The following is a 26102-nucleotide window of genomic DNA, read 5'->3' as shown; positions in this document are numbered from 1 at the left end:
AAACAGAAAATTTTGAGGGCCACTTTTTTGACCAAACAACAAAAGGAAGCTGTGGACCATAATTTAAATATCGATCCTAAAATATACGCAGGAAATAAAATATATAAAATGATGAGATAATCAATGACGTGAGCATAGCCAGTGTGGCATGATCTCATCGAATACGTCACCCCCAACCACTTCATCTGCTCTGCCCACCGTACCGTCACACGTTCGAAGAAATGTAATTGCTCAGAAATTGAGTGTCTGTTTCTTGATCTTAAAAAACTGAAATTATGAACATTTTAGATTCACTATGTGAAATTCTGGTACAAATTTCGTGTAAATTTAGAAAAATAGCTCTTAAATATGAACATGATTTGAAAAGAAAAAGAGATGTTTTTGTGACGTGAATAATTTAATGTGCGTATATATGTAATAGTTAAAGAACAAACTTTTTGTTTTCTTTCAGTATTGATTGATTCCCATTAAGAAACTTCAATCAAGCTAGCGTGGGACCGGACCATCTTCATTCAACTGTGTTTTTCTTTAGTTTGATGCCTCTTTTCCTCGTGGGTGGTGTTTGGATCTTGTTCGATGATCAGTTTCTGAGTCGAATTCCAGGAAATTTGTCGCGGATTTGTTCGCAAACTCAATTATGTTGATCCATGCGTTTATTCTTCATAGAGGTAGGTTGTGACGCTTGGAAAGACGTGCAGTTTCTGCAAGTTTTGGTTGCTTTTTTGTTGTCTTTATGACGTTATGCTGGAAATTTTAATGGGTTTATTACATTTTTTACAATTTGCTTTTAGAAAAAGCTTCTGCTCGATTTCTTGATAAGAAAAGGTAATTTTTTGTTGTAATTAGATGTCGACAGCTTGCTTAGCTGACCTCCATGGTGTATTTCATCAGGCCTTTGCACGCTTTCGATCTTTTTCCGGGATATGATGGTACATATAAAAGAAGACTAAACGAGAAAAAGATTTTGTCGTGATGGAGAATTTTGCTGAACCATCATCATCCATCAGTTTTACGTCATCTTCTCGTCTATCTAGTGCGTCTATAACTAATAAAGTATATACCTCCGGTGGACCGGAGACAGGGTCGAATCTCAACACCATCAGTTTGAGTAAGTTAAGTTGTAACTTGGAGCAACTATTAGGTGATTTCGGCAGCGATTACAGCGATGCATATGTTGTGGTAGAAGGCAATAGTGTTGCCATTCACAGATGTATATTAGCTGGTAGGAGTAAGTTTTTTTATGATCTTTTCAGAAAAGATGAGAAGTCCAAGTATTGCTTGACAGATTTGTTGCCTTACGGCAATGTTGGATATGATGCTTTTATAATCTTCTTGAGCTATCTGTATACGGGTAAGCTTAAGCCCTCACCATTAGAGGTATCAACTTGTGTTGAAAAGTCATGCTTGCACGATGCCTGCAGACCTGCTATCGACTTTGCTGTGGAATTGATGTACGCGTCATCTATTTTTCAGGTTTCGGAACTTGTTTCACTGTTTCAGGTATAACTGTTAGCAATATGCCTCAATTCCTCGAAATTTTTTATGTATGTATTGAAATGTGGTATCTAAACCATGGCATATTTTTGAAATATATGAGTTGCCTTATTTTCATCAGCAAATCGTTCGATCCTATATTTTTATAATTGAATTGAATTGAATGGATGGAGCACACACGAGGAATTTTCTTCATCGTGGATTATAAGATAGTTTATGAAACTTTATTGCAGCGTCGACTTCTTGGCTTGGTTGGTAAGGCTGTAGTAGAAGACGTCGTCCCAATTCTTGCGGTGGCCTTCCATTGTCAATTAAGTCAACTCCTCATCCAGTCTGTCCAAAGAGTAGCTCAATCTGACCTTGGGACTATACAAATCGAGAAACAGCTCCCATCCAAAGTTGCGGAGGATATTATATCGATGCGCGATAGTTCTCTTACAGAATTGGAAAATAACGTGGCAAAAGGGGATTCTTCACGTGAGAAGAATGTTAAGAGAATACACAAGGCATTGGACTCGGATGATATTGAACTCGTCAGACGTTTTCTTGAAGAGTCAGATATAACACTAGATGAATCTTATGCTCTCCACTATGTTGTTGCTTACTGTGATCCCAAGATAGTATCAGAGGTTCTTAGCCTTAGTCTGGCTGATGTCAACCTACGGAACGTGCATGGGAATACGGTACTCCATGTTGCTGCTAGGCGAAAAGAGCCATCAATCATAATGTCCCTTCTGAACAAGGGGGCAAGTGTATCAGACTTGACGATAGAGGGACAAGATGCTGTTAGCATTTGTAGGAGATTGACACGGCCAAAGGATTACGACATGAAAAGAGAGCAAGGACGGGAAGCGAATAAAGACTGGATGTGCATAGATATTTTGGAAAGAGAAATGCGGAGGAATCCAATGTCTGGGGATGCTTCGTTCTTCTCTCTAGAAATGGTTGATGATCTGCATGTGAAATTGCTCTGCCTTGAAGACAGAGGTAACTTTCTATATGTTATGTTTCATTCAAAACCATTGCATTAATTTGTTACGGTCCTGCTCTTTTGCTTGTATCTCACTGTATTCTTTGATTTGTACTTGACAGTGTCGTTTGCACGAATGTTTTTCCCGACAGAAGCTAAGCTAGCTATGGAAATAGCTCATGCTGAGACATCTGAGCTTGCTGGTCTCTTGTCATCAAGATGCTCGGACGGGAACTTGGTGGAAGTTGATTTGAATGAGACACCCATTAGTCAGAACAAGAGGATCCTTTCGAGAATAGATACTCTCTCCAGAACAGGTATAAATAGCTTGATTTTTTCTCATCTCGAGGTGATTTGGCATAGGCATGATATAAATTAGCTGCTGACGGTTTTGTTGAATTTGATAATATCTTTACTACGGAAAGTGCAGCAAGGTTGTTAGTTTATACAACTGCTTGAATTCATGAAGACGATTCTCTTTCCTCGACTTGCTGTACGTAACTGTAAAATCAAGTATAGTAGTATACGTTGGTCTTTTGGAACAAAGAAGCAATGCCGCTTCAACCATCTCTAGCCAAAAGTTGTATGCCAATTTTTTTTCCGCATATAAAGTTCTTGGGCTTTTGCTAACAAAGTACAGCGTCAGTTCAATTGGGCAGGCGCTATTTTCCTCATTGCTCCCAGGTACTGGATAAGTTTATGGAGGATGACTTGCCCGACATAGTCTATCTCGAAAAGGGCACCTCAGATGAACAAAGAATGAAGCGCATGCGTTTCATGGAACTAAAAGATGAGGTGCATCGAGCATTCAGCAAGGACAAAGCTAAGCTGCACCGCTCTGGCTTTTGTTCGTCATCATCTTCATCACGTTATAAAGCCCGGAAACACTAAAGGATGCCTCTTTTCCAAGCCTCCAGAGATCATTAAACTAATGCTAGGGTCTTATAGTATATATCTGTGTTCGGAACACTTTTTTGTTCCAGTGCAACGCAGCAAGAGGGGACTGCGTGCTCCTCTATCACCAACTTACAAAATTTGTACTTGAATAATTGTAATTTCTGATGTATTCTCGTTTGAATGAGGAATGAAATTCTAGAATCCTTTTGGAAATTTTTATGAAAGTTCTCTGAGAAAAGAAATTTCTCTTGTAATAAATAGATAAGTTCCGTATTTCTTTTGTTCAGCAATAACGTGAAATATGGAAGAAGGATCAAAGGCTTGATTCAAGATAAATTTTTAAAATGGAGGAATAAGTGGAGAAATTGCCCAATGGATTCTTTCAGAAGATTGTAAGGGCTTTAAAACTGGGAACAGACATCAATAATCTTAGCTAGAGGCCAAAGATTTTTTCAAATTTTCCCACATAAAAGGAACTTCTGGATGCACAATCACAAAATATCTTACAAATAGTGCCTCCGAACAAGCAAGAAGTGTGCCCACAGATAAAGTGGGCTTTGCAGCACCTTTTTACCTGAGCCATACGAACGTGGAAAATCTCAGAATAATTCTCTCCACTCATAGCACAGGTATGACGGAAAACTCGCAATAATCCAATGGGTACCCCAAGTAGTTCTTCAAACAGATCTTTTTCTCTAGAACATCTTTGGTCTGGTTTAGAAGTGCCGAGGCCTGTTTCACCATTGATCATACAGCCTTCAAGTCCAAACCAGCTTGCACCAAGCAATCAAATCTCTCTTGAAACTGGTCTCCCCTGCCTCCGAACCGTTTAAGAGCTTTCACCATCTCATCTGAATTTTCTGCATTACCAATTCTGAGTAAAAAAAATTTCTTCTCAAAATAGTTGTTTGGATTTCTGGCATCCCCTTCGTTAGCACTGGGGATCTGTGATTTAAAATCATAGTTAAAAAACGTTGAAGGGTCCTCCATTATTGAAGTTTGACATAAACTGTGCTTATCTCCATCGAAATTCCTCAACGCGGTCTTTGGTCCTTTTAGAGACTGAGAACCCAATAGTTTCATTTGCTTGGATAAAATCATGGCAATATTTTCTGGTCCCATCCCAATCTCAAAAAGGAAATGCAATGCCTTCCAGAAATTCTTGGCACACTTTCTAGACAGCAACTGATTCTTCAGGAATAAAGCATAAACCTCATTCATGTTAAGGCCTAATTTAAGCAGTGGACCAACGAATACGTAGACATGTTTCCCAGATCCTTCAACAGAGACATTTTCGAGACTGAACCACGGCTTAGTTGACAGGAAGCTTGGGACCACTTTTAAGGTAGGTTCCAAAGCATGCAATTGTTGGATTCTTGATAACTTATGAGCTAATGGGATGCACCAAAAGGAAGCACTTTTTCAGTCAAAGCAGTGGACAGGAAGCGATTATTGACAGGGAAATCATTTCTGAACAAACCCTTTTGCTACTTCTTTGAACGAACATGGATATTCCGGGACTCGGCCAGCGATACTTTGAATGATGATTGGATTAATTCAAAATATGCAGAAGAAATCCCTCGCATTAGCTGAGATACAGAAATCAGCAACTTTAAGCTCAAAAGAGACTTGTAAACATGATATGATTTTCCAAGGCACGGCCTCTGTCCCAATTTTTGGGAAAAAAAAGATGTTTGCATTTTTACCTAATTCAATATATAGAATTTTAAAAAAAATATTTCGTCATATTTTTTAATCAATTTATCTAACATACATATAAATATATGACTTCTAATTGTGAATTTTTTAATATACCCTCGTTCATTTAAGTTAGCAAATTAAATCAATGCTTTTTTTAATGGGTTCTTTTGGTAATTCATTGTACATCTTAAATCTTAATTGACTTTGGACATTAATGCATATTGAATTCATCAATTTACCAATGATTTTTCTTTGTTGCTACTAAAATTGGTTGCTAAAATGAGTTGATTTTTTCATGGTTGCTAATGAATATTTAATGTTTTTTTATCTTATATTTTCTTTTATTTTACATATAAATACATCACTTTTATAAAAAAGTTGATTTTTAAATATGAACTAAGAAGCATCGTATTTTTTAATTTAAATATGTCATTTTGTTTTTGTGATACTATTTTTTTTCTTATATATATTTTTTAATGTTTGCGGATGTTTTTGTGCTTATTATTTTTATTTAACATTGTTGGAAATATTATATGCATTTAAATCATAATATGTCTACATTGTTGTGGCTACACGCATTTGCAAATTTAAAATCAATGTTCATAATGTGTTTTCCGTGAAATTAGTAAACTCTACCCGTATTTACAATAATAATTAATATTTTTGTCATAAAAAATAATACTTTTTCATTAGTGAATCAAATAGTAGATTCGTCTCACGAAATGACTCGTGGGCCGTCTCATAAAATTTTGTATGTTATCTTATTTATATATCTATTTTATTTAGCACAATCACAATTGATATTTAATTTAATAAATGTTTAGTCGTTTTATTTTAACATTATTATGATAATTTAGTTAATTAAGATAGTTTTATTTGACTATCTTTTGTCTATATTTACTCCATTTAAATACATAGTGATTTTGGTTTTGATAAAATTCACTATTATATTATTTTTATTATTTTTCATTATGAATTATATTTGGATGAAAAATATATTTTCTAATTTAAGAGAGTTGTCGTTATGTTATAATCACGCGGATTGAAAGTATCATATGAATAATTGAATATATATGATTTATTGTCATAATATATTTTCATTTTTTATGTTTTATATATATTTAGATTGATAAAAACTCATAAACAATATGTTATTCGATTTTAAACATTATTTAAATCTCATTATTATATATTTTATTATTAATTATCTACGTGGATCGCACTTATACATTTCTAGTTTATATATATATATAAGTTCATGGAAATGGTTTTGTGCATGTGGATGCATGCACATAAAAGGCTTATTACACGTGCTTTTCTCTTTGTCTTGATATGATCGTGAAATTATTTTCTTGATATTGGGTTAAAATAAATTATCGCCACATCATTAATAGAATTTAAAATTTTAAAATCTAAAAATTGGATCCGAATGCTCCATATCAATATGAATTAATGGATAAAGGGATGTTTCGAATCCAAAAGGTGAAAGATATTACGTTAATCCAGATAAAATTCATGCGATCCGCACACCAGAACACGAGCATTGCAAACGAAGTGCACGTTAAAAGAGTTTGTTCCTCTAACAACCTCCGTACCAAGATCAGTTTTTTTTTTTTGCCCCCTTGCATTCAACGCTTGTACTGGAAAATGGGGAATTTTTTTTTTTTTGGTCAAAATACATTTAATTGCACATTTTCTGATGTTTTTCTACATTGATTCATAGAGCAGTCTAATTGTTCATTTCCCGGCTTCTTAAAATTGTACATTCCCATCTTACCTTCTTCATTGGTCGGTTCCGTTGAGGTTTTCTTGTCTTCCTAACCCAGAAAGAGCACACACAATAAACCAACATTTTCATGAGAAGAGAGCGAGAAAATCATCATCGGTATTGCCATCTGAAATGCGATTAGTGGGTTTGTTTAATTTCTTGAAATCTGCTGTTGGGTATTTTGATCTGTGGACTGATAGGTAAAGTCGACTCTTTTTATGTAACTAATTTATTGCAGTCAGTTTTAGATCTCTTGGCTTATTTGGGTATTTTACATTCGGGTGCATTTGCCTTCGTGATTTGGAGACGATGGATACGTGTTCCCACCATGATTTGGATAGAACAATTTTTGTGTGAATTCAAGATATGATTGTCCCATCAAAATATTCGACGACTTGGGATTTATAGATGTCCCATTTAAACAGAAGTTTCACCTTTGGCTTGTTCATTCTCTGGATGATAAGTGCTTTTTTCATCCCTTGCTGAGCATATGGATTTGGAGTATCATAATGATGCTTAGAATGCGTGGCACTTCATCTAGATGTACAATATTTGGGGATCTTTCTAGACGCTTGTATAATATTTGAAATGTGGTTAATTTTAAGCTTTTACAGTAATATTTAAATGCATTTTCCTGAAGCATGAACTACTCAAACTTGTCTTTTTTATGTTATAAAAAGTCATTAATAACCCAAAATTTTGCAAAGGGTAACAAGCCTGCATCTTAAAATTAACATAGTGTGTTCTTTGGCTCTTTGTTGTTCTCAACTCTTTGTAGGGCTGATTCGTGGAAAGCAAAAACTATGCTCTCCCTTCATTTTCTAATATAGTCTGGGTAACTTTAATGTATATTTTTGAACCTATTTCCCGGAAAGTAGAGAATTATTATGTCCTAGAAAAAATCAACACGTGGTCCTATAGCTTGCTATAATGGGAGTTTCTCCGAGGAAAGTTTTGGCATTTAAATCTTATCAAAATAAAGCTGAGGTGCTGGTAAAATATTACTTACTCGCCGATCCTCTTATTCCTTACACTGCTGTTCTTGGTGGCATTCTGGTGTTCAAATTGGTGAGTTTTAGATTTTTAGTTCCTTTTTAATTGCTTATAGTTGTTTGGAAAGATCATATCATTTACTTCATTAATATGGAGATACTCACCAGGGTGCCTTTTTGACCTACTGCATAGATTTTTTAATTTAGAAGTACATGTTGCAAACTTAATCAGTTAGTAGCAATAAAGTTATATTGATTCACAAAATGAATTCCATATTTTCCCAACTAAAGTGTTTCTGCTATCGGTCTTTTCTTGTGAGTTCGACAATTGGTTTGGCCCTCCAACAGGTGTATTATCTGACTCAGCTCACCAGCTCTTTTTACTTGAGGACTTATAATGGCCTCACAAAGATTCAACGAATAGATTGGAACAATCGGTGAATATACACTAGCTCTTCATCTTTATGTCGTGTTTTTATGTTCCTCCGACGCTCTTTGTACTTGACTTTCCTGCAGTGGTGTTTCCACTCTTCATGCCATTTTTATATCAACCATGTCCTTGTATTTTGTGTTCTGGTCCGATCTCTTCTCTGATCACCAATCTATTGGTCTTATTACATTCCGGAATTCAACTCTCTCAACGGTTAGTCTTGGGGTAAGGACGGCCTATAGCTTATTTTAACTTGCATAGGGATTCTGATTTGGATTATTTTCTTAAGTTGATCGCTCTTTTTGGTGATTCTGAGAACATCGCTTGGAACGGTGAGCTTTATATGCATTTCCTTATAATTAATAACTCTTATGGAGTTATTTTTTGGCATGGCTGCATCTATGAGATGTTAGAAAAGACAACTAGTAATTGACTATATCATGAGCAAAAATTTTAGCAATACCACCAAAGGCCTAAGGGAGATAAAAAGATGAAAATTTTAAATGCCAAATTTATAAAAGCAATCCTATAACCTCGACTATCAATGAACTCAGTCCGTCATATGTTTATGATTGTTGTGCAAATGAAAGGCGTTATGCATGTAGGCCATTTGTTTGATTTCCAATCTTTGAAATTTGATGTTGAAGATTTTAAAACTAAATTAGTAGTCTGTCCCTGCAACAATTTTGGAAGCCTAGAAATTGTAGGCCCTTGATTTTTATATAATTTGTTCTGGTGCTTTATTAATGAGGCGAGCTATCATATTCATCTATTTAAGCTTCGTGTGCAACTTTTTGCAGGTATCTGTTGGGTACTTCATTTCAGACCTCGGAATGATTTGTTGGCTGTATCCTTCTTTGGGTGGACTGGAGTACGTAAGTGCATTTCATTCAAGAAGAGCTATTTAATTTGTTTTATGGGTTGATAATGCTCTCTCTCTCTCTCTCTCTCTACACTAAACTAAGTATATGCTGTTTCATGCTGGCCAAATCGTAGTGGCATCTGGATTTTTCGTCTATTGTCTATAACCACCATATACATTTTGTGTTGAAAATGCACCATAGAAATTAACCCTATTTTTGTCTATAGAGCATTAACTGTGAAATTCCATACAAAATATAGTGTAGACCTTGACAGTTGTGTTGCTTTTGTGAGTTCAGATAGTCCATCACACTCTTTCAGAGATTGCTGTGGCATATTCCATGTTTACTGGAGAGGGGCAGCTTTACACGTTCATGGTGCTGCTATCCGAGGTGACAACCCCAGAGATCAACATGAGATGGCTGGTTTTTTGGATGTCGGAAAAAAACACCCTTGATATTGTGCCGGTCTGATTATTTTCTTGATGAAGTTATGGGGGCCTCTTGCTGTAGGTATCTAGATATTGCTGGGTTGAAGAAATCCAACGCGTATCTGATCAATGGCGTTGTGATATTTTTTGCTTGGTTGGTGCGTTGTCCTATCGAACCCTGCAACTGCTTATTTCTTTGCAATGGAGAGCCATTGTTTCAAGTATACTTATAAATAATCATACTTGTTTGAACTGCAGGTGGCGAGAATTGTCTTGTTTGTTTTTATGTTCTACCATGTTTACCTCCACCATGATCAGGTAGTGGTTTTCTTAGGCCATCTTCAACCCATAAATCTATTTTGGTGCAGTTTTTGCACCAAAATACTGCAGTTTCTGTATCAAATATAACATTCATCTCCAACCCATTTACTTCAAATCTTACATTAAAAAGTATATTCCTAGAATATTCTTTTTGTTTACTATTTATTTATAAATTTAACAATATAATTATAATTAATGTTAATATTAGTATTATAGTTATAATTTTATTTTTATTAATAGTTAAATTTATTTATTTGATTCTTATATATATTAACTATAATATTTATAATACGAATTAATACAAATGCTTCATTATTAAAATTGACATAATTTTAATACAAATAATTTATTTTTAGAAATTAACATGAATCCAAATTCAAACATCTGAACAACTATATTCCTCCCACAAATGATCAATTAAAGCATTTCGTAGTGCATAGTGAGCATCTTTGTCTTTTATCCTTTTATATCGAGCGAGAAATTCTTGAAGTATGATATTTCATCGACAACCATTTCTACATTCGGAGTTGGTGCTTCTCTCATATCTTCAATGGGTGCGCTAAGGTCACGTTCATCTTCGATAATCATATTGTGCATTATAATACATGCTGTCATTATATCATGTAAATGATGTTTCTTCCAAGCACGTGCTGGAGATGCCACAATCGCAAATCGAGATTGGAGATCACCAAATGCACGCTCCACGTCTTTTCTACAGGACTCTTGTTTCATTGCAAAATATTTCTTTTTTGGACCGTGTGGAACGTTGATAGATTGTACAATAGTTGACCATTTAGGATAAATACCATCAGCCAAGTAATATCCTGTATCATATTCTTTTCCTACAATTGTATAATGAGCTCGAGGGGCAATACTTTGTGCAATGTTGGAAAATAGATTAGACGATCCCAAAATATTTAAGTCATTATTGAATCTGGGCATACCAAAATATGCATGTCATATCCAAAGATCGTAGTCAGCTACTGCTTCTAAAATTATTGTTGGAGAACCACTACGACCTGCATATTGACCCGCCCAAGCCGTTGAACAATTTTTCCACTTCCAATGCATGCAATCAAGACTTCCCAACATTCCAGGGAATCCACGTTGTTTACCAATATAAAGTAACATGGCAATATCATTGGCAGTAGGAGATCTCAAGTATCGCTCAGCAAAAACTTCCACCACGGCTCGACAAAAGCGTTGCATGCATTGAATTGCAGTTGACTCTCCAATTTTGATATATTCATCCGTAGCATCCGCGGGTAATGCATAAGCTAAAATTCGCAAAACATCAGTTTTTTTTTTGAATAGTCGATAGCCCGAGACGCCCCACACTTTCACTTCTTTGTGTGCAGTAAATATCATGATTCTTTACTTCATCAAGTACTTCAATTTCGAGTTTCATCATTTCATCAAGATTTATGTAAGTTTATGTTATACGATTATATTTATGATCCTCCATTTGATTATATCATGTCGTCTGCAAAATTGAGTTTTGATTAATTTAATTTTCTTTTTTAAGATTTTCAAATAATTTGCAGACGGCATGATATAATCAAATGGAGGATCATAAATATAATCGTATTACATAAACTTACATAAATCTTGATGAAATGATGAAACTCGAAACTGAAGTACTGGAGAAAACTTTGGAACTCTTATTATCAACGAGAGTAGTAGAGAATATTTTGGTGTGTGGATCACAAAGGGAGTCCACTCCTTAAATAGAGCAATACAAACTAGCTACAGTACAATTACGAATAAAAACTTGCCACATAAAAGTAAAAATTACAAACTTTAATAATACTCTTGAATCAACATATAAATTATATGTTCATGAAACAGGAGAATAATCCTTTGAGATTCATCCTCCATTTACTACTCTACAAATTAAAAAGGGCAACAAAGAAATAGTTGCTGCTCCTATAAAATCCGAGTTAGGAAATGGTAATTTTGACCATATAATTCAGCAAAATAATTTTACCAATTTAACTTCACATTCTTTAAGAAATCAAACTACAAGAATAGAAGAGATTTTATCTAAATCTAAACAAGAAATTTCTTGCGGAGAAAGTTCAAAAACTTTGATGATAAAACCTACTCCTAATCTTAAACAAGAAAAGTTTCTTTTAAGTTCTAAAAAAGACGAAAATTTTATGGAAGGTCTAATAGACAGATTACAAAAAATAAATATAAAAGAAAAGGGTTCTATTTCGGTTATTACCAAAGATGAACAACTTGAAAATTCTTCAAGTTCCTCTGAAGATGAAATGCAGATTAATAAAATGCATAAAGTATCAATTGTAAAACTTTTTTATAAAAAGGCAACACCTATTGATCTTCAAATTGAAGAAAAGAAAGATTATGTTCAGTTTAACGGTGAGGCTATTACTGAATGAAACATAGATGGTAAATCTGAATATCAGATTAAAACTGTTATTAAACAAATGTTAATATACTCTTCTGCCGCAAAAATAAAAGGTAATAATGATAGGCAAATTGCCCAAGCCATTATTACTGGTTTTACTGACCAACTTCAAGGTTGGTGGGATTTTTATATCTCAAAAGAAGCAAAAAATAAAATTATTAACTCTTCCATAATTGATCTTAATGGACGAAAAGAGTCTGATGCAGTTAATACACTGATTTATATCATTCTATCTAATTTTATTGGAGCTAATGAACTTCAATTAGATAGATCTCAAGAACAATTAATGAATTTGAGATGTCCAACACTATCTGAATTTAGATGGTATAAAGATGTGTTTATGACAAAGATTTTAACTAGAAATGATTGCAATGCAAATTTCTGGAAAGAAAAATTTATTTCTGGACTTCCAGTTCTTTTTGCTGAAAGAGTTAAAAATAGATTAAAATCTAAATCTCCAACAAACTCTATGGATTGGAGTATTCTTACTTATGGAGATTTATCTGCAGAAATAACTGCTGAAGGAATAAATCTTTGTAATGATATCAAGCTAAAAAGGCAGCTTGATATGCAAAAAGAAGAAAATCGAAATATTATTGGTGACTTTTGTGAGCAAATAGGCTTTCAACCAATACAATATCCTAAAAGAGATAAGAAAAAAAAAAGATTTCCTTTTAAAATGAAGAAACATTATCTAAAAGATAAAGAAAAATCTAAAAAATATTCAAAGAAAAGATTTAAAAAACCTATAAAAAATGATTCTACTAAAGTTCCAGTATGCTGAAATGTGGAAAAATTGGACATAAGGCTAATAAGTGCTATGTTAACAAAAATATTAATAATCTTAATATAAATAATGATTTAAAAGAATCATTAATAAATATTCTTCCTAATAAAGAAAAAATCTAAAACAAAAAGATTTTTATATCAATATTATTGATAATGAATTCTCTGAATATTCTAACAATATTTCAGATAATAATTCTGAAATATCAGAAGAAAAAATCTGTAAACCAGATTGTGATTGTGATACATGTCTCATAAATTTTATGTGATTAGAAATAAATGTTATATCAAATGAAGAAACTTTCATTTTAGATCTTATAGATCAAATAAAAGACCCTATAGAAAAAAGAAAAGCTATAGAACATTATTTAAATATGGCAAATCATAAGCCAACTAAACTTGTACAAAATACTATACAAGAATATGAATTATATTCTTATAATAAAATATTAGAAAAAGCTAAACAAAAAGAAAGAGAACCTACAATATCCGAATTAAAAGAGAAATAGATCAGATCAAATCTGAGATCAAATATTTAAAAAAAAGAGTAAATACTCTTAGTATTAATAATAATCATATTTGGGAAAAAGATTCTACTTCTGATGAAGAAGAAGAAAATTTATCCAAAGATGACAATAATAATGAAATAAATCAAATGATTTGGATCAATAAAATTGATCAGATTATTTCTCAAAAATGGTACTCAAAAGTAACATTAATTATTAATAAAAAATTTAAAATTACGATTGAAGCATTATTAGATACATGAGCTGATGTAAATTGCATCAGTGAAGGAATTGTTCCTTCTAAATATTATAAAAAGACCACTCAGTTCATAACAGCTGCTAATAAACAACCTCTCATAGTAAATTACAAATTGTCCGATGTGGCAATATGTAATTCTGGTGTTTGTTTAAATACTACTTTTATTCTTATTAAAAATATATCTACTCCTGTTATTTTAGGAACATCATTTTTTCAAATGCCGTTTCCCATTAATAAAATTAATGAAAAAAGGTTATATACCAACATCAAAGGAAATGATTTATTTTTTCCATTTACAACAATACTAGTTACAAAATCTATCAATATTTTGCAAAAAATTGTGACTAATAAAGAAAATTTTGTTACTTCATTAAGAGATGAAGTTCTTTTTAAAAATATTAAAAAAAAATAAATTATAATAAAATCCAAGAAAAAATAAAAATTATTTCAGAAACCATATCTAAAGAGATATGTGCAGATGTTCCTAATGCTTTTTGGAATAATAAAATATTAGTCTTCCATACATATGATTTTTCTGAGGATAAAATTCCTACAAAAGCCAGGCCTATTGCAATGAGGTCTAGACTTTTAAATTATTGCAAAGAAGAAATTGATAATCTCCTTAAAAAAGAATTAATTAGACCAAGTAATAGTCCTTGGAGTTGTCCAGCTTTCTATGTAGAAAATGCAGCTGAAATAGAAAGAGGAGCTCCTAGACTTGTTATTAATTATAAACCGCTTAATAAAGCATTAAAATGGATAAAGCATCCATTACCAAATAAAAGAGATCTATTAAATAGATTATTTAAAGGAAAAATATTCTCTTCATTCGATTTAAAATCAGGTTTTTATCAAATTCTTTTAAAAGAAGAAGATAATTACAAAACAGCTTTTACTGTACCATTTGGACATTATGAATGGAATGTAATGACATTTGGATTAAAAAATGCTCCAATGGAATTTCAAAATATAATGAATGAAATTTATAATTCCTATATTGATTATATCATAGTTTACATAGATGATGTTCTTATTTATTCTGATAATATTGATCAGCATTTTAAACATCTTAATATTTTTATTCAAGTTACTAAAAAAACTGGATTAGCAGTAAATCAGAAAAAAGTAAAACTTTTCCAAACTAAGATAAAATTTTTAGGACATTATATAGAAAATGGAATAATGATTCCTATTGAAAGAGCAATTGTTTTTGCTGATAAATTTCCAGATAAAATCACTGATGTAAATCAACTACAGAGATTTCTTGGAAGTCTTAATTATATAGGAGATTTTTATAAAGATCTCGCACAAGATTGTAAATTATTATTTCAAAGGTTAAAGAAAAATTCTCAGCCATGGACTAATAGTCATACTTTGGCAATACAAAAAATAAAAGAAAGAGTTAAAGAACTCCCTTGTTTATCTATTGCTAATCCTGAAGCATTTAAAATAGTTGAAACAGGCTCCTCTGATATTAGATATGGAGGAATGCTTAAACAAAAAATAGATAATACATCTAAAGAAATTCTTGTTAGATATACCTCTGAAACCTGGAATAATACACACCAAAATATTCTCTACTACTCTCTCTGATAATAAGAGTTCCAAAGTTTTCTCCAGTACTTCAGTTTCGAGTTTCATCATTTCATCAAGATTTATGTAAGTTTATGTTATACGATTATATTTATGATCATCCATTTGATTATATCATACCATCTGCAAATTATTTAAAAATCTTAAAAAAGAAAATTAAATTAATCAAAACTCAAATTGAAGACCTTGAAAATCGACTAAAAGATCCAGAGATAAATCATGTTATAAACAGTGGTTTGTTTATCCACATTTGGAGAGATCCAAGATTACCTTAAAGGCATTCGATACAATCCAATCCAACGGCCAGATTCTATATAAGGCAGTCTCATCCAACGGTCAAGATGATGATAAGATTGTAATCTCATCTAACGGGCAAGATTAGATGTAATCTCATCCAACGGTCATAATACTGATGAGGTTGTAGATAACACAATCTAATTCAACCGACAGATTGTAGATAAGGCAATTTCATCCAAAGGTCATATTTTTTGATTAATTATTATATAATGCGACGAAATAGCCTAGATTCTCGCACCACATTCTACGCTCTCACAAACTTGAAAATGAATTCTCATTTCCAATTTCACGCATCATCCTCTAGTTCATCTTCATTGTCTGATAATGAAGATGAAACACCTATTAATTGGATGGATGATTTTGAGAATTTGGATAATACACGAATTGCAATATTGAATATTGTAGCACAAGATCAACAGTTGGTTGCTACCTACATTATCCACCAAGAGCAAGAAGTCACACACGGAGGTTCAATTCCAGGTCATATAGTAATTCACCGTGATCGGGAAATTGCCGACCGTAATCTGTTCAACGATTACTTTGCCGATAACCCAAGATATAACGAAGCAATGTTCCGACAGAGATTTCGAATGTCTCGAAATCTTTTTCTTCGTATAGTTGATGAAGTAAAGAATCATGATATTTACTTCACACAAAGAAGTGATAGTGTGGGGCGTCTCGGGCTATCGAGCCGTGGTGGAAGTTTTTGCTGAGCGATACTTGAGATCTCTTACTGCCAATGATGTTGCCAGGTTACTTTATATTGGTAAACAACGCGGATTCCCTGGAATGTTGGGAAGTCTTGATTGCATGCATTGGAAGTGGAAAAATTGTCCAACGGCTTGGGCGGGTCAATATGCAGGTCGTAGTGGTTCTCCAACAATAATTTTAGAAGCAGTATGCCCGGATTCAATAATGACTTAAATGTTTTGGGATCGTCCAATCTATTTTCCAACATCGCACAAGATATTGCCCCTCGAGCTCATTATACAATTGGAGGAAAAGAATATGATACATGATATTACTTGACTGATGGTATTTATCCTAAATGGTCAACTATTGTACAATCTATCCACGATCCACACGGTCCAAAAAAGAAATATTTTGCAATGAAACAAGAGTCCTGCAGAAAAGACGTGGAGCGTGCATTTGATATTCTCCAATCTCGATTTGCGATTGTGGCATCTCCAGCACGTGCTTGGAAGAAACATCATTTACATGATATAATGGCAGCATGTATTATAATACACAATATGATTATCGAAGATGAACGTAACCTTAGCGCACCCATTGAAGATATGAGAGAAGCACCAACTCCGGATGTAGAAATGGTTGTCGATGAGAATATCATATTTCAAGAATTTCTCGCTCGATATAAAAGGATAAAAGACAAAGATGCTCACTATGCACTACGAAATGCTTTAATTGATTATTTGTGGGAGGAACATAGTTGTTCAGATGTTTGAATTTGGATTCATGTTAAGTTCTAAAAATAAATTTATCTATATTAAAATTATGTCAATTTTAATAATGAAGCATTTGTATTAATTCGTATTATAAATATTAGAGTTAATATATATAAGAATCAAATAAATAAATTTAACTATTAATAAAAATAAAATTATAACTATAATACTAATATTAACATTAATTATAATTATATTATTAAATTTATAAATAAATAGTAAACAAAAAAATATTTTAGGAATATACTTTTTAATGTAAGATTTGAAGTAAATAAGTTGGAGATGAATATTATATTTGATGCAGAAACTGCACTATTTTGGTGCAGAAATTAAACCAAAATAGATTTATGGGTTGGAGATGACCTATGGCTCTAAATTCATACTTGCCTAATTGCATTATTTTTCTCTGTACTTTTGATGACGCATGAATTAGTCCCTCTGTAATCCGGCACGTTCTTTTCCAAGTAATTTGGTACGCATGAGCCAGTTTTTCAATTATTTTCGTAAATTGTTGAATCCATACTCTCTTGCAGGTTATGCAGATGCACATCATTGGTTTTCTTTTGGTACACGGTACACCCTCTGCACTTGCAATCATGAACTTGATGTGGTTCGGGAAGATTATCAATGGGTTGAAAAAGACTATAGCAAAGAAAACGTGACGAGTTCTCTAGAAGATATAGTGTCTTTAGATTTTCTCCATTTTTCTCGTGGACCTGGAGCATATGCAGAAAACAGGAAATGATATACAGACAGACATCCAGATTTCAACATTTGTTGGAACTCAATATACAGTAAACGGTTACGACATACCACTTTTGTTTTCTCCAACATAATATAGTTCTGTTTTTAACGTAGTTTCGTTAAGTTCATCTGCGGCATTAAATGTCTTCCCACTTCTGTACATTTTCATCCAAGGGACAACATTGAACTAGGCTAGATTTGGAAAATTCCCTCGGCAAAAATTAGATATCAAGGTGCCAAGCCATATCGAACCCCACTGACATCAACTGAAATATGGAAAAATAATGGCATGGAAAATCAAATGATATTAATATTAAAAAAATCACTTCAATAAATCTTGGAAAACGATAAACATGAAATGTCATATGGACATCAGAAGCTGAACTCATGAGCCACAACAGAACAAAATTAGGTAAAGGGAAATCTGAATTATTTATGTTCACAACTTTGACATATTTTGACTTGAATCCGAATCCATTTCATGAGCAACAAGAAGCACGGGTAGCTGTGTCTGCAGGTCGATCCACAAGAGCCATGCCTGATGGGTTTGAGGCCGGCTGCAGCAGAGGTAATCTTTTTGCTGTAGATACATGACAAGAGACTAGTTAAAATCCAAGGGAACACGAGCCACCAACATCAAACAAATAAATTACAGTAATTCTGGTGCTTTAATCTCAATGGCAACTTGGAAGCTGTTAGCTTGTTTGATTTCTCAATCTTGTCAAACGAAGATAAAAAGAGAAAACCAAGGCATATGCTTCTCATTCAGAGAAAAGAATACCAAGGTGTATGCTTCTCATTCCGAGAAATCTAATTTCCACTGTTTTTACAGAAAGATTAAAAATATACATTAACAGCCTAATTGTAACCCAACCCCCCTCACCCCCACCCCCAAAACACCACCCCCCAGGAAGAGGCAATTTTTTTGGGAACATAAGTTTAAGGAAAACAGATAAATAAACCCTCAAAACTCATGATGAATTGATGATCTAGTCTTGCCAAACAGCTAATACACAGTTTTCAAATTCTAAAATTAAATAGCGATTTTCCATTGCTTCAGCCACAAAAGTAAATGTTCAACTATTCTTACCTATTTCGTAAAACACGTCATTGACATTGTTTGCTGTCTTGGCAGAGGTTTCCATGAAAAAAAGGCCATTCTCTTGTGCGTAAGTTTGTGCTTCCTGTAATAAAGATTTAGATTCAAATACTAATGCCAAAAGCAAAAGCAGGTCTGCCGTCTGCTGCAACACCACAAATTTAGATCTCTCAAGTAATAAACTACGTCTGCAACTCTCTCTCATTCGTTTTATAGTCTCACTATTCCAGGAAAACAGATCTTGATAAGAATGATATAAAAATTATAATCATCGAACACCAGTTACTCTTTGGTGAGCAATAAAAATGGCATTGAGTTAAAGAGTACGCAAGACATTTTACAGAAGTTTTTTCCATGTAAATTATAATATTCAAAAGAGTACGGAAGATTTGCAAAAAAGGCGACAGATTTATGCTCACCTCTGCTGCCACCTTTCTTGCATCCAACATATCTGATTTATTCCCAGCAAGCGCCATAATCATATTTGGGTTCCCTTGAGCCACAGAAGCACATACAATAGTGAAAGGAATGACTAAATAAAGGTACACAAACCTCACGAATGGACATCAGAAAATTGGATAAATAAAAAGCAAATTGAAATTGCAGTGAACTTCACAGGGTAGGTTGAAATTCACCTTGTGCTCGAAGCTCTTGAACCCATTTTTTGGCCCGATCAAAGGATGTCTATAAAGTAAAGGAATTAATGACAATAATAAATCAGCATGCACAATAAGTTTCATCCTAAGTCGTCTCTCAATCATTTCATTAATCCATCAATAAATGTTAAGTTGTGCCACCTGAATATTGCTGTACCACATATTGATTCAGTGCACACCAACATTATTATTAAGCATTTTTTACGTCTCAGCTTGACAAATAGATAATCATAAAGCCTAACCAGAAAGCTGTTATTATGTTTATATACATTGTAACAAAGAAAATTGGTATGCACCATCAAATGTCATTATGAGCCCCTGGCTTGCTGCAGCACCAAAAATAACAGTTTACTGTTGGTTTTTTATGTGTAGATTAAATCACAGTGGAGTGGTTCAAATCGATCTCCCTGGCATGAAAAAGGATTATTTTGCCACTAACTTATGTCTCTTCTGGACAGCTGGTCAAACTATTAGCACTTACTTGATTAGTTATGTCATAGACAATTATGGCAGCTGCAGCTCCTCTATAATACATTGGAGCTAAGCTGTGGTATCTCTCCTGACCAGCGGTATCCCATATTTCAAATTTTACAGTGGCCTCATTTACAGCAACTGTTTGGGAAAAAAATGCAGCGCCAATAGTTGATTCCTATAACATCAAATTTTTTCAGTCAACATCAATATTCATGGGGGGACGTCTTAATCAAACATACGCCAATATCAAACCCCATGACCGTATGCACCAACCTGAAATTCAATGAATTGCCCTTTTACAAATCGCAACACTAGACTAGATTTTCCAGCTCCTACATCTCCAAGAAGAACCTAGAGACAAAGAAAACCTCATTCAAGTGTGTGAATAAAAGGGCAGGCAAAGGTCACAAACATGAGATGACATCAAAGACAGTTCTTTACTAAAAAGCCTGAAAGAAAAACAAGTTAAAATTTAGACTCTTCTCAAAGGGGAACTATGGTAAATTTCTGAATTAACGCCATCGAATATGTCAAACATTTTTACTTCATTTGCAGGAGAATAGAATCTGACTCAATGCAGTGCTCGTCTATCATGAGCACAAAATATGTATAACAAGCTTTATGTATAAGTATAAAGAACATGATATCGGATACAGACAAAATGCTGCCCAAAAAATGTAAGGCTGCTTTTGGAGAAAAATGCTTAGTTTGAGCTAAAACTTTAAATGAGTGAAACCATGATCGAATCACAACGAATATGACTCTTCTGAGTGAAATGCGTAGTAAATACTTTATAATTTTCGAAACTATTTCCAAATCGCAGAGTCAGGTTTTCCATTTGTCCTCTAATGATCTGTGTCTGTAAACTGAATAAGATACTAACGGAAAAGACAATTGAAAATACATGCAAGAAAACCGGTCAAAACCCAAATCAAAATTCGGAAACAGTGTTAATTTTTCACTACTCTTATTCGTTAACGCCTTAAGTTTAGTCTGGTTAAGGTACACAAATAAGAGAAGGTGAATAAATGCATTAAGTCAACAGCTATAGATTGCCATCTGGTAATGGAATCAACAGTCAAAATTTGCAAATTGAGAAGGACCCACGAATAATCAAATGATTAAGAACTAATCGAACCCTATGAATCAAAATCGACACACTTTTTTCCCGAAGTTATTACCATGATCAACAAACCCAATATTTCATTCGCAAGAAAACAAGCAAACCCCTGGCCATAGCGAGGAATCAAAGCAACCCACGTGAAAATTTATCAATAAAAATTCATTCTCACATCCAGATACCAAATAAACAGAAAAGATCGAGGAAAACACAGACCAGCTTAGCATTGATGTTCTTGTTCCCGCTGGATGCCATGAATCAATTTCAGGCGCAAATCAACAAATATATCTGGGGTCGACGAACAGCAAGATTGGAATCTATAGCAGAATTTATATCAAAAAACAGATTTAAAAGGAAATAATTAAGGGTCGTGCCTTCTCGAAGTTTTCTAATCGGCCTACGAGTTGACGAGAAGGAAGAAGAAAGTGTGACGCAAATGCGAGGCAAGAGCAAAATAAAACCGAACAACATCCATATTCATATTATTTAATTTATTTATTAATTATTGGAAATAAAAATAGGGTGGGGATCAGATACCAAAAATACCCCTCACCTCCCATTGATATTTACTCCAACTTCCTGTCCCATTTAGTAATTCAGGTCATATATTGTTTTTACTCTATGTTTTTATTATTATTTATTTTCGGGTAAATGTGCAACCGTGTAAGAGAGTCAAATTATTATTGAATAAGATTTCATCAAAATTCAATTCAAGTTTGTCTCACCGAACTCGAGTCAAGTTTAAGTAGCTCGAATCTTTACTTATATCGAGTTCGAATTTTAATAATCTGTACTGAGTAACTCAGAAAATATTAGAATAACTGATAAATAAGTTAGAAAGATTTTCGAATATGAGCTCGAATATCTCGACATGTACACAAACTCGAGCTATAAATTGATTACTCGATTAAGTTCGAGATTTGAGCTCGAATAATATGATATTCGGCTCGACTCGTGCACCTCTAAATTGGAGTGATGTTTGCTTATTCTCTATGGTGTAATTAAATTATTAAATAAGTTTTTTCTTCTTTTCTTTTAATTAGACTAAGAAATCTCCGTAGTCGATCATCTACATTAAAGTTTAATATAAAATATAGTTTTATATAGAGTGAATTTTTATGTGAAATATAATAATATCATAGTAACTTTAGTTAAAATCAATATTTTTATATTAATTTTATTTTAGGATAATGTTTGAATTTTCATTTTATTATACTTTTTGAATTTATTTAAAAACATTGGTATCCAAGGAAGTGATATTTTGGTTAAAATAATAGGCAAAAACTTGTGTCAGACGGTCTTACGCGTCGTATTTTGTGATACAAATATCTTATTTGGGTAATCCATGAAAAAATATTACTTTTTATGCTAAAAATATTATTTTATTGAATATCGGTAGGGTTGACCCGTCTCATAGATAAAGATTTGTGAGACCGTCTCATAAGAGACCAACTCAAAATAATTTGATATGACGACATTGGAGACCAAACCATATTTTAGTGTCATTATCATAATCTTTTTGATATAATACAGATGGTATATATTTGTGTAATATATTATAAAAAATTTATTCGATCATAAACAATAATTTAATTTATTAATGTTTGTAAATTTAATATTTTATTAACCAATATTAAGATATAAAGTTGGTTACATTTTGATAGGATAAAGTTGTTATCATTAGGTCAAAATTTATAATCGTCAGTCAATGCATAATTTTATTTTTTATACTTGTGGTAACGCATGGTGTACATACTTGGATGCTAATAAGTCGGATTGTTAGGCTCATGATTTTAGGGAGGCGTGTGTATCTATTGGTGCTGTCTCATATCCTTAGATATCGGTATTACCTTTTACTTATCATCAGTCATGTCTCCAATAGAGTCACTAAAGATTGGACTTTAATTTTTTATGTCCCACCGACTTTATTTTCTTATTATAATGAGAGTGCGCCTACTTAGTGCTAATAGTCCGAGCTGTAAGATCCATGAGTTCGAAGAGATGTGTGTCTATTTTCTGGCGATGTTTCATATCTTTTAGACATTTTTCCTACCATCAATTATGTTATTATTTATTAAAATAAATGCTTGTAAAATAATCATATACTAAAATAAAGGAAATGTCAAAATTTTAAAATATTCAATGTACCTACTATAATTAACAATTTGAAAATATTGATAATTCAGAAAATCATTATAATCAAAATTGTTATATTGAAAAAATCATTATATGTAATTATAAATATCTATTCTTAAAAATTATAAAATTTAATAAAGATTTTTGATCATTTAATATTTTAAAAATAATAAAAGAAATAAAGTTGGCACTTCCAAGTCTTCCACTTTCGGCAGGGAATTTAATGCTTCTGAAACACGAAGAATGGAGTAAATTCTGAATATCTTATCGATTCAATCATATATATAAATGCATCTACATCTACACCAGCCAATGATAATTAATTAATTGATTAAATGTAATATCAAAGTTAAGGATCAATAATCATCCTTAATTGTACGGGTTAATTTTCATAAGAATAATAATTAATTAATGGCTATGGCTCCACATTATTTGAAGCTTTCTTGATTTTTGTTATTCGCAGCCAGAGCATGGATGGAATCTGCAAGCTTGTTCATGGCTTCCACCAGATTACTCATGCCTTGTCTTTTGATCTCGGCCTTCGATTCCTCGATCTGCAGTCTCCTTTCATGAAACCCCAACACTTCTCTGTGTCTTCTTCCTTCTGCTTCATCGCGTGACTGTATCGCCTTCGCCATTATTGAAGCACTATTCGAGATTGCAGTCCCTATTTCTCCCAATGCGGCGGATCCGCTGGTGCCTTCTCCGCCACTTCCTCCTCCTCCTTTCTTCCTTCTTTTCGCCGGAGAGTCTGAATACTCACTCGTGTCTTCGGAATCTGGGCCGTTTTTATTAATTACAGTAGATTATATTTGGAACTTCTACAGAAATATATTCTTAATTCATCACAAGAAAATATCCAGCAGTAATCATGTGCGTAACCATGTAAAGCTATAGCTAGCTTTCAAATCCCTCTTTGCGTCTATAAACGAGATATCATATAGAGAGAGTACCTACTGTGGGCAATGGCTGAGAGAAGGGAATATTTGGTGGCTCAGCCGGCGGAGGGAGCGGTAGCAGCATTGTCGGAGCCTGTTGTTGCACCGGCAAAGGCATTATTGAAGGCTGACCTAAAGCCATAGCGGACGATTTTCCGAAACCAGGATAAGGCGGCACGTTAGCACTGGAACTAGCAGCGCCACCGGTTGCGGACCACCACCGTTTGATCTTTCTTGTCCACGACATCCACCAATGCTTCATATATCTGAATTAACATATTGGAAGGTAAATTGTTTTCTCTTTTCTCATTCTTCTCGATTTTCCAGTAGGATTTATCTTCTACTTCCCCCATCCCCGCATCCACTTTCCTCTCGTACTCCCTCACTTTCTTGAAATCTCTCATCAAATTATCCCACTTATCATTACACTGGTTCTGGCTCCTAAAACACCCATTTTTCCAGCAATAATCTTCCACCCATTTCCATCTCAGCTCCGCCTGTTTCGCCCTCTGATCAGCACCGCTTCTCTTCATCCTTCTTTCATCGTCCATCTTTTTAGCTTCTATCAAAACCATGGTTTCTTGAATCGTCCAGTTCCCTTTTCTATAATCCCTCCCCAAAATATCCTTACCCTCTTTTCCAGAAATCGTGAGATCCATGCAAAAACCCACAGCAGTGATGGATTCAGACAGAGACAGTTTGTGCGTGTTAAATCTTGTGTGTGGATGTGCTTGAGTGGAGCAGTGCTAGGGGTTAGTGAAACCTGAAAAGTGAAGCCACCTCGTGAGAAAGATGTTAAAATAAAGTTCCCTTTTTTATATTTATATATCGCCACTTAATTTATACACACACATATGTTCTCCCTTTAATAATTTCTGTACATTTTCGTCACAAATATGATGAGGAATTAAAAGTGTGATCAAATTTTGATGCCTTTCCACTCAACTGAATACTGCTGATATATACTTCACAATTTACTCGCAGTACTGACGATGATGATCGGAGGAATGCCACCAGTACTGATGACACATTCTGAATATAATGGATTAAATTTATATCGGATCGGGGAAAAAAACATATTTTTATTCGAGCAGTGTGGGTGATGTACTGGTGCATGTGGTTGTCAAACCTCTCTCTATCTCCATCTCACTCGGTGATGGTGTATGTCAGCGTGTATGACAATTTCATCTGGAAACTCAAATAGAAAATAATCTTGTTTTTCAAGGACAATTTGATGAAATAAACTACATCTGACGAGTTTTAGTTGAATTTTTTTTTGAAATGAAACTTGATAAACTCCATGAATTAATTTTATGTTGAATGAAATAAGCTTAGATAACTGTGTTTTCTATCTGTTTATATATATATATATATACACACATATATATTCATGCGTCCAAGTCAGGGAGCATTTAGAGCAGGTTATCCTTGTGCCACGTCATGGAACTTTTCCCCACTTTTTCAATATTGCCAGCGAGGAGAGCAGAGTGGGCCAGGGTGCTTTGACCGGCTCTGGGATTTGACCGGCGGAGGACGGTATTGGAGCAGGTGATCTATGTGCCACGTAATTGAACTTTTTCCACTTTTCATCTTGCCAGCCAGGACAGCAGAATGGGCCAGGATGCTTTGACTGATAGTGGGCTTTGACTGATTGAGGACGGTCCATTGGGCCCCTCTCACTCTTCGATGTCCTTCTTGGTTATTGGACTTTGGCCGCATCCTAATTTCGAATC

General features: G+C 33.7%; 3 protein-coding genes and 2 pseudogenes across 9 annotated transcripts; 2 read left to right on the top strand and 3 right to left on the bottom strand.

Moving 5' to 3' along the window:
• Nucleotides 1-203: 203 nt before the first annotated feature.
• LOC142522474 (BTB/POZ domain and ankyrin repeat-containing protein NPR1-like) lies at nt 204-3585 on the top strand. Of its 4 annotated transcripts, XM_075625897.1 has the most exons (6): nt 204-321; nt 452-668; nt 892-1500; nt 1728-2481; nt 2587-2781; nt 3111-3585. In XM_075625897.1, the coding sequence occupies exons 3-6, from the start codon at nt 973-975 to the stop codon at nt 3353-3355; spliced, it is 1722 nt and encodes a 573-aa protein (XP_075482012.1). In that variant the 5' UTR covers nt 204-321; nt 452-668; nt 892-972; the 3' UTR covers nt 3356-3585. The 4 variants fall into 4 exon arrangements, with proteins under 4 accessions (XP_075482012.1, XP_075482014.1, XP_075482013.1 ...); XM_075625899.1 differs by having other exon boundaries at nt 242-668; nt 847-1500; XM_075625898.1 differs by having other exon boundaries at nt 242-825.
• A 99-nt stretch (nt 3586-3684) lies between these two features.
• Nucleotides 3685-4947, bottom strand: LOC142522071 (transcription termination factor MTEF18, mitochondrial-like; annotated as a pseudogene).
• A 1526-nt stretch (nt 4948-6473) lies between these two features.
• LOC142522975 (uncharacterized) lies at nt 6474-18168 on the top strand. 4 transcript variants are annotated; one of them, XM_075626593.1, is made up of 9 exons: nt 6488-7030; nt 7709-7898; nt 8114-8259; nt 8339-8477; nt 9053-9127; nt 9413-9534; nt 9626-9701; nt 9802-9861; nt 17736-18168. In XM_075626593.1, the coding sequence occupies exons 2-9, from the start codon at nt 7761-7763 to the stop codon at nt 17862-17864; spliced, it is 885 nt and encodes a 294-aa protein (XP_075482708.1). In that variant the 5' UTR covers nt 6488-7030; nt 7709-7760; the 3' UTR covers nt 17865-18168. The 4 variants fall into 4 exon arrangements, with proteins under 4 accessions (XP_075482711.1, XP_075482708.1, XP_075482710.1 ...); XM_075626595.1 differs by having other exon boundaries at nt 6490-7898; nt 8171-8259; nt 8339-8368; nt 8438-8477; XM_075626596.1 differs by having other exon boundaries at nt 6474-7898; nt 9413-9505.
• A 70-nt stretch (nt 18169-18238) lies between these two features.
• On the bottom strand, nt 18239-21757 carry LOC142522977 (ras-related protein RABF2a). Its single transcript, XM_075626597.1, has 8 exons — nt 21670-21757; nt 21512-21583; nt 20449-20526; nt 20183-20350; nt 19681-19729; nt 19465-19538; nt 19037-19130; nt 18239-18526 (listed from the first exon to the last, which is right to left on the bottom strand). The coding sequence occupies exons 2-8, from the start codon at nt 21548-21550 to the stop codon at nt 18426-18428; spliced, it is 603 nt and encodes a 200-aa protein (XP_075482712.1). The 5' UTR covers nt 21551-21583; nt 21670-21757; the 3' UTR covers nt 18239-18425.
• Nucleotides 21758-23675: 1918 nt separating this feature from the next.
• LOC142522657 (uncharacterized) lies at nt 23676-25693 on the bottom strand (annotated as a pseudogene).
• Between the last annotated feature and the right edge of the window lie 409 nt (nt 25694-26102).

The sequence above is a fragment of the Primulina tabacum genome, chromosome 13, assembly GCF_025594145.1.
Source record: "Primulina tabacum isolate GXHZ01 chromosome 13, ASM2559414v2, whole genome shotgun sequence".
NCBI lineage: Eukaryota > Viridiplantae > Streptophyta > Magnoliopsida > Lamiales > Gesneriaceae > Primulina > Primulina tabacum.
The sequence above is the reverse complement of the archived record's forward strand: the minus strand, read 5'-3'. Positions and strand labels throughout refer to the sequence as shown.

Excerpts from the sequence above, each read along its gene's own strand:
- LOC142522474 (XM_075625897.1), top strand. The coding sequence starts at position 973 with ATGGAGAATTTTGCTGAACCATCATCATCCATCAGTTTTACGTCATCT. Across the intron at positions 1,501-1,727 it reads AACTTGTTTCACTGTTTCAG|CGTCGACTTCTTGGCTTGGT; the intron begins GTATAACTGTTA and ends ACTTTATTGCAG. Across the intron at positions 2,782-3,110 it reads AGATACTCTCTCCAGAACAG|TTCAATTGGGCAGGCGCTAT; the intron begins GTATAAATAGCT and ends GTACAGCGTCAG.
- LOC142522975 (XM_075626593.1), top strand. The coding sequence starts at position 7,761 with ATGGGAGTTTCTCCGAGGAAAGTTTTGGCATTTAAATCTTATCAAAAT. Across the intron at positions 8,478-9,052 it reads TCTCAACGGTTAGTCTTGGG|GTATCTGTTGGGTACTTCAT; the intron begins GTAAGGACGGCC and ends AACTTTTTGCAG. Across the intron at positions 9,535-9,625 it reads CCAGAGATCAACATGAGATG|GTATCTAGATATTGCTGGGT; the intron begins GCTGGTTTTTTG and ends CTCTTGCTGTAG.
- LOC142522977 (XM_075626597.1), bottom strand. The coding sequence starts at position 21,550 with ATGGCATCCAGCGGGAACAAGAACATCAATGCTAAGCTG. Across the intron at positions 20,351-20,448 it reads GGCAATTCATTGAATTTCAG|GAATCAACTATTGGCGCTGC; the intron begins GTTGGTGCATAC and ends TTGATGTTATAG. Across the intron at positions 19,539-19,680 it reads TCAAGAGCTTCGAGCACAAG|GGAACCCAAATATGATTATG; the intron begins GTGAATTTCAAC and ends CTGTGGCTCAAG.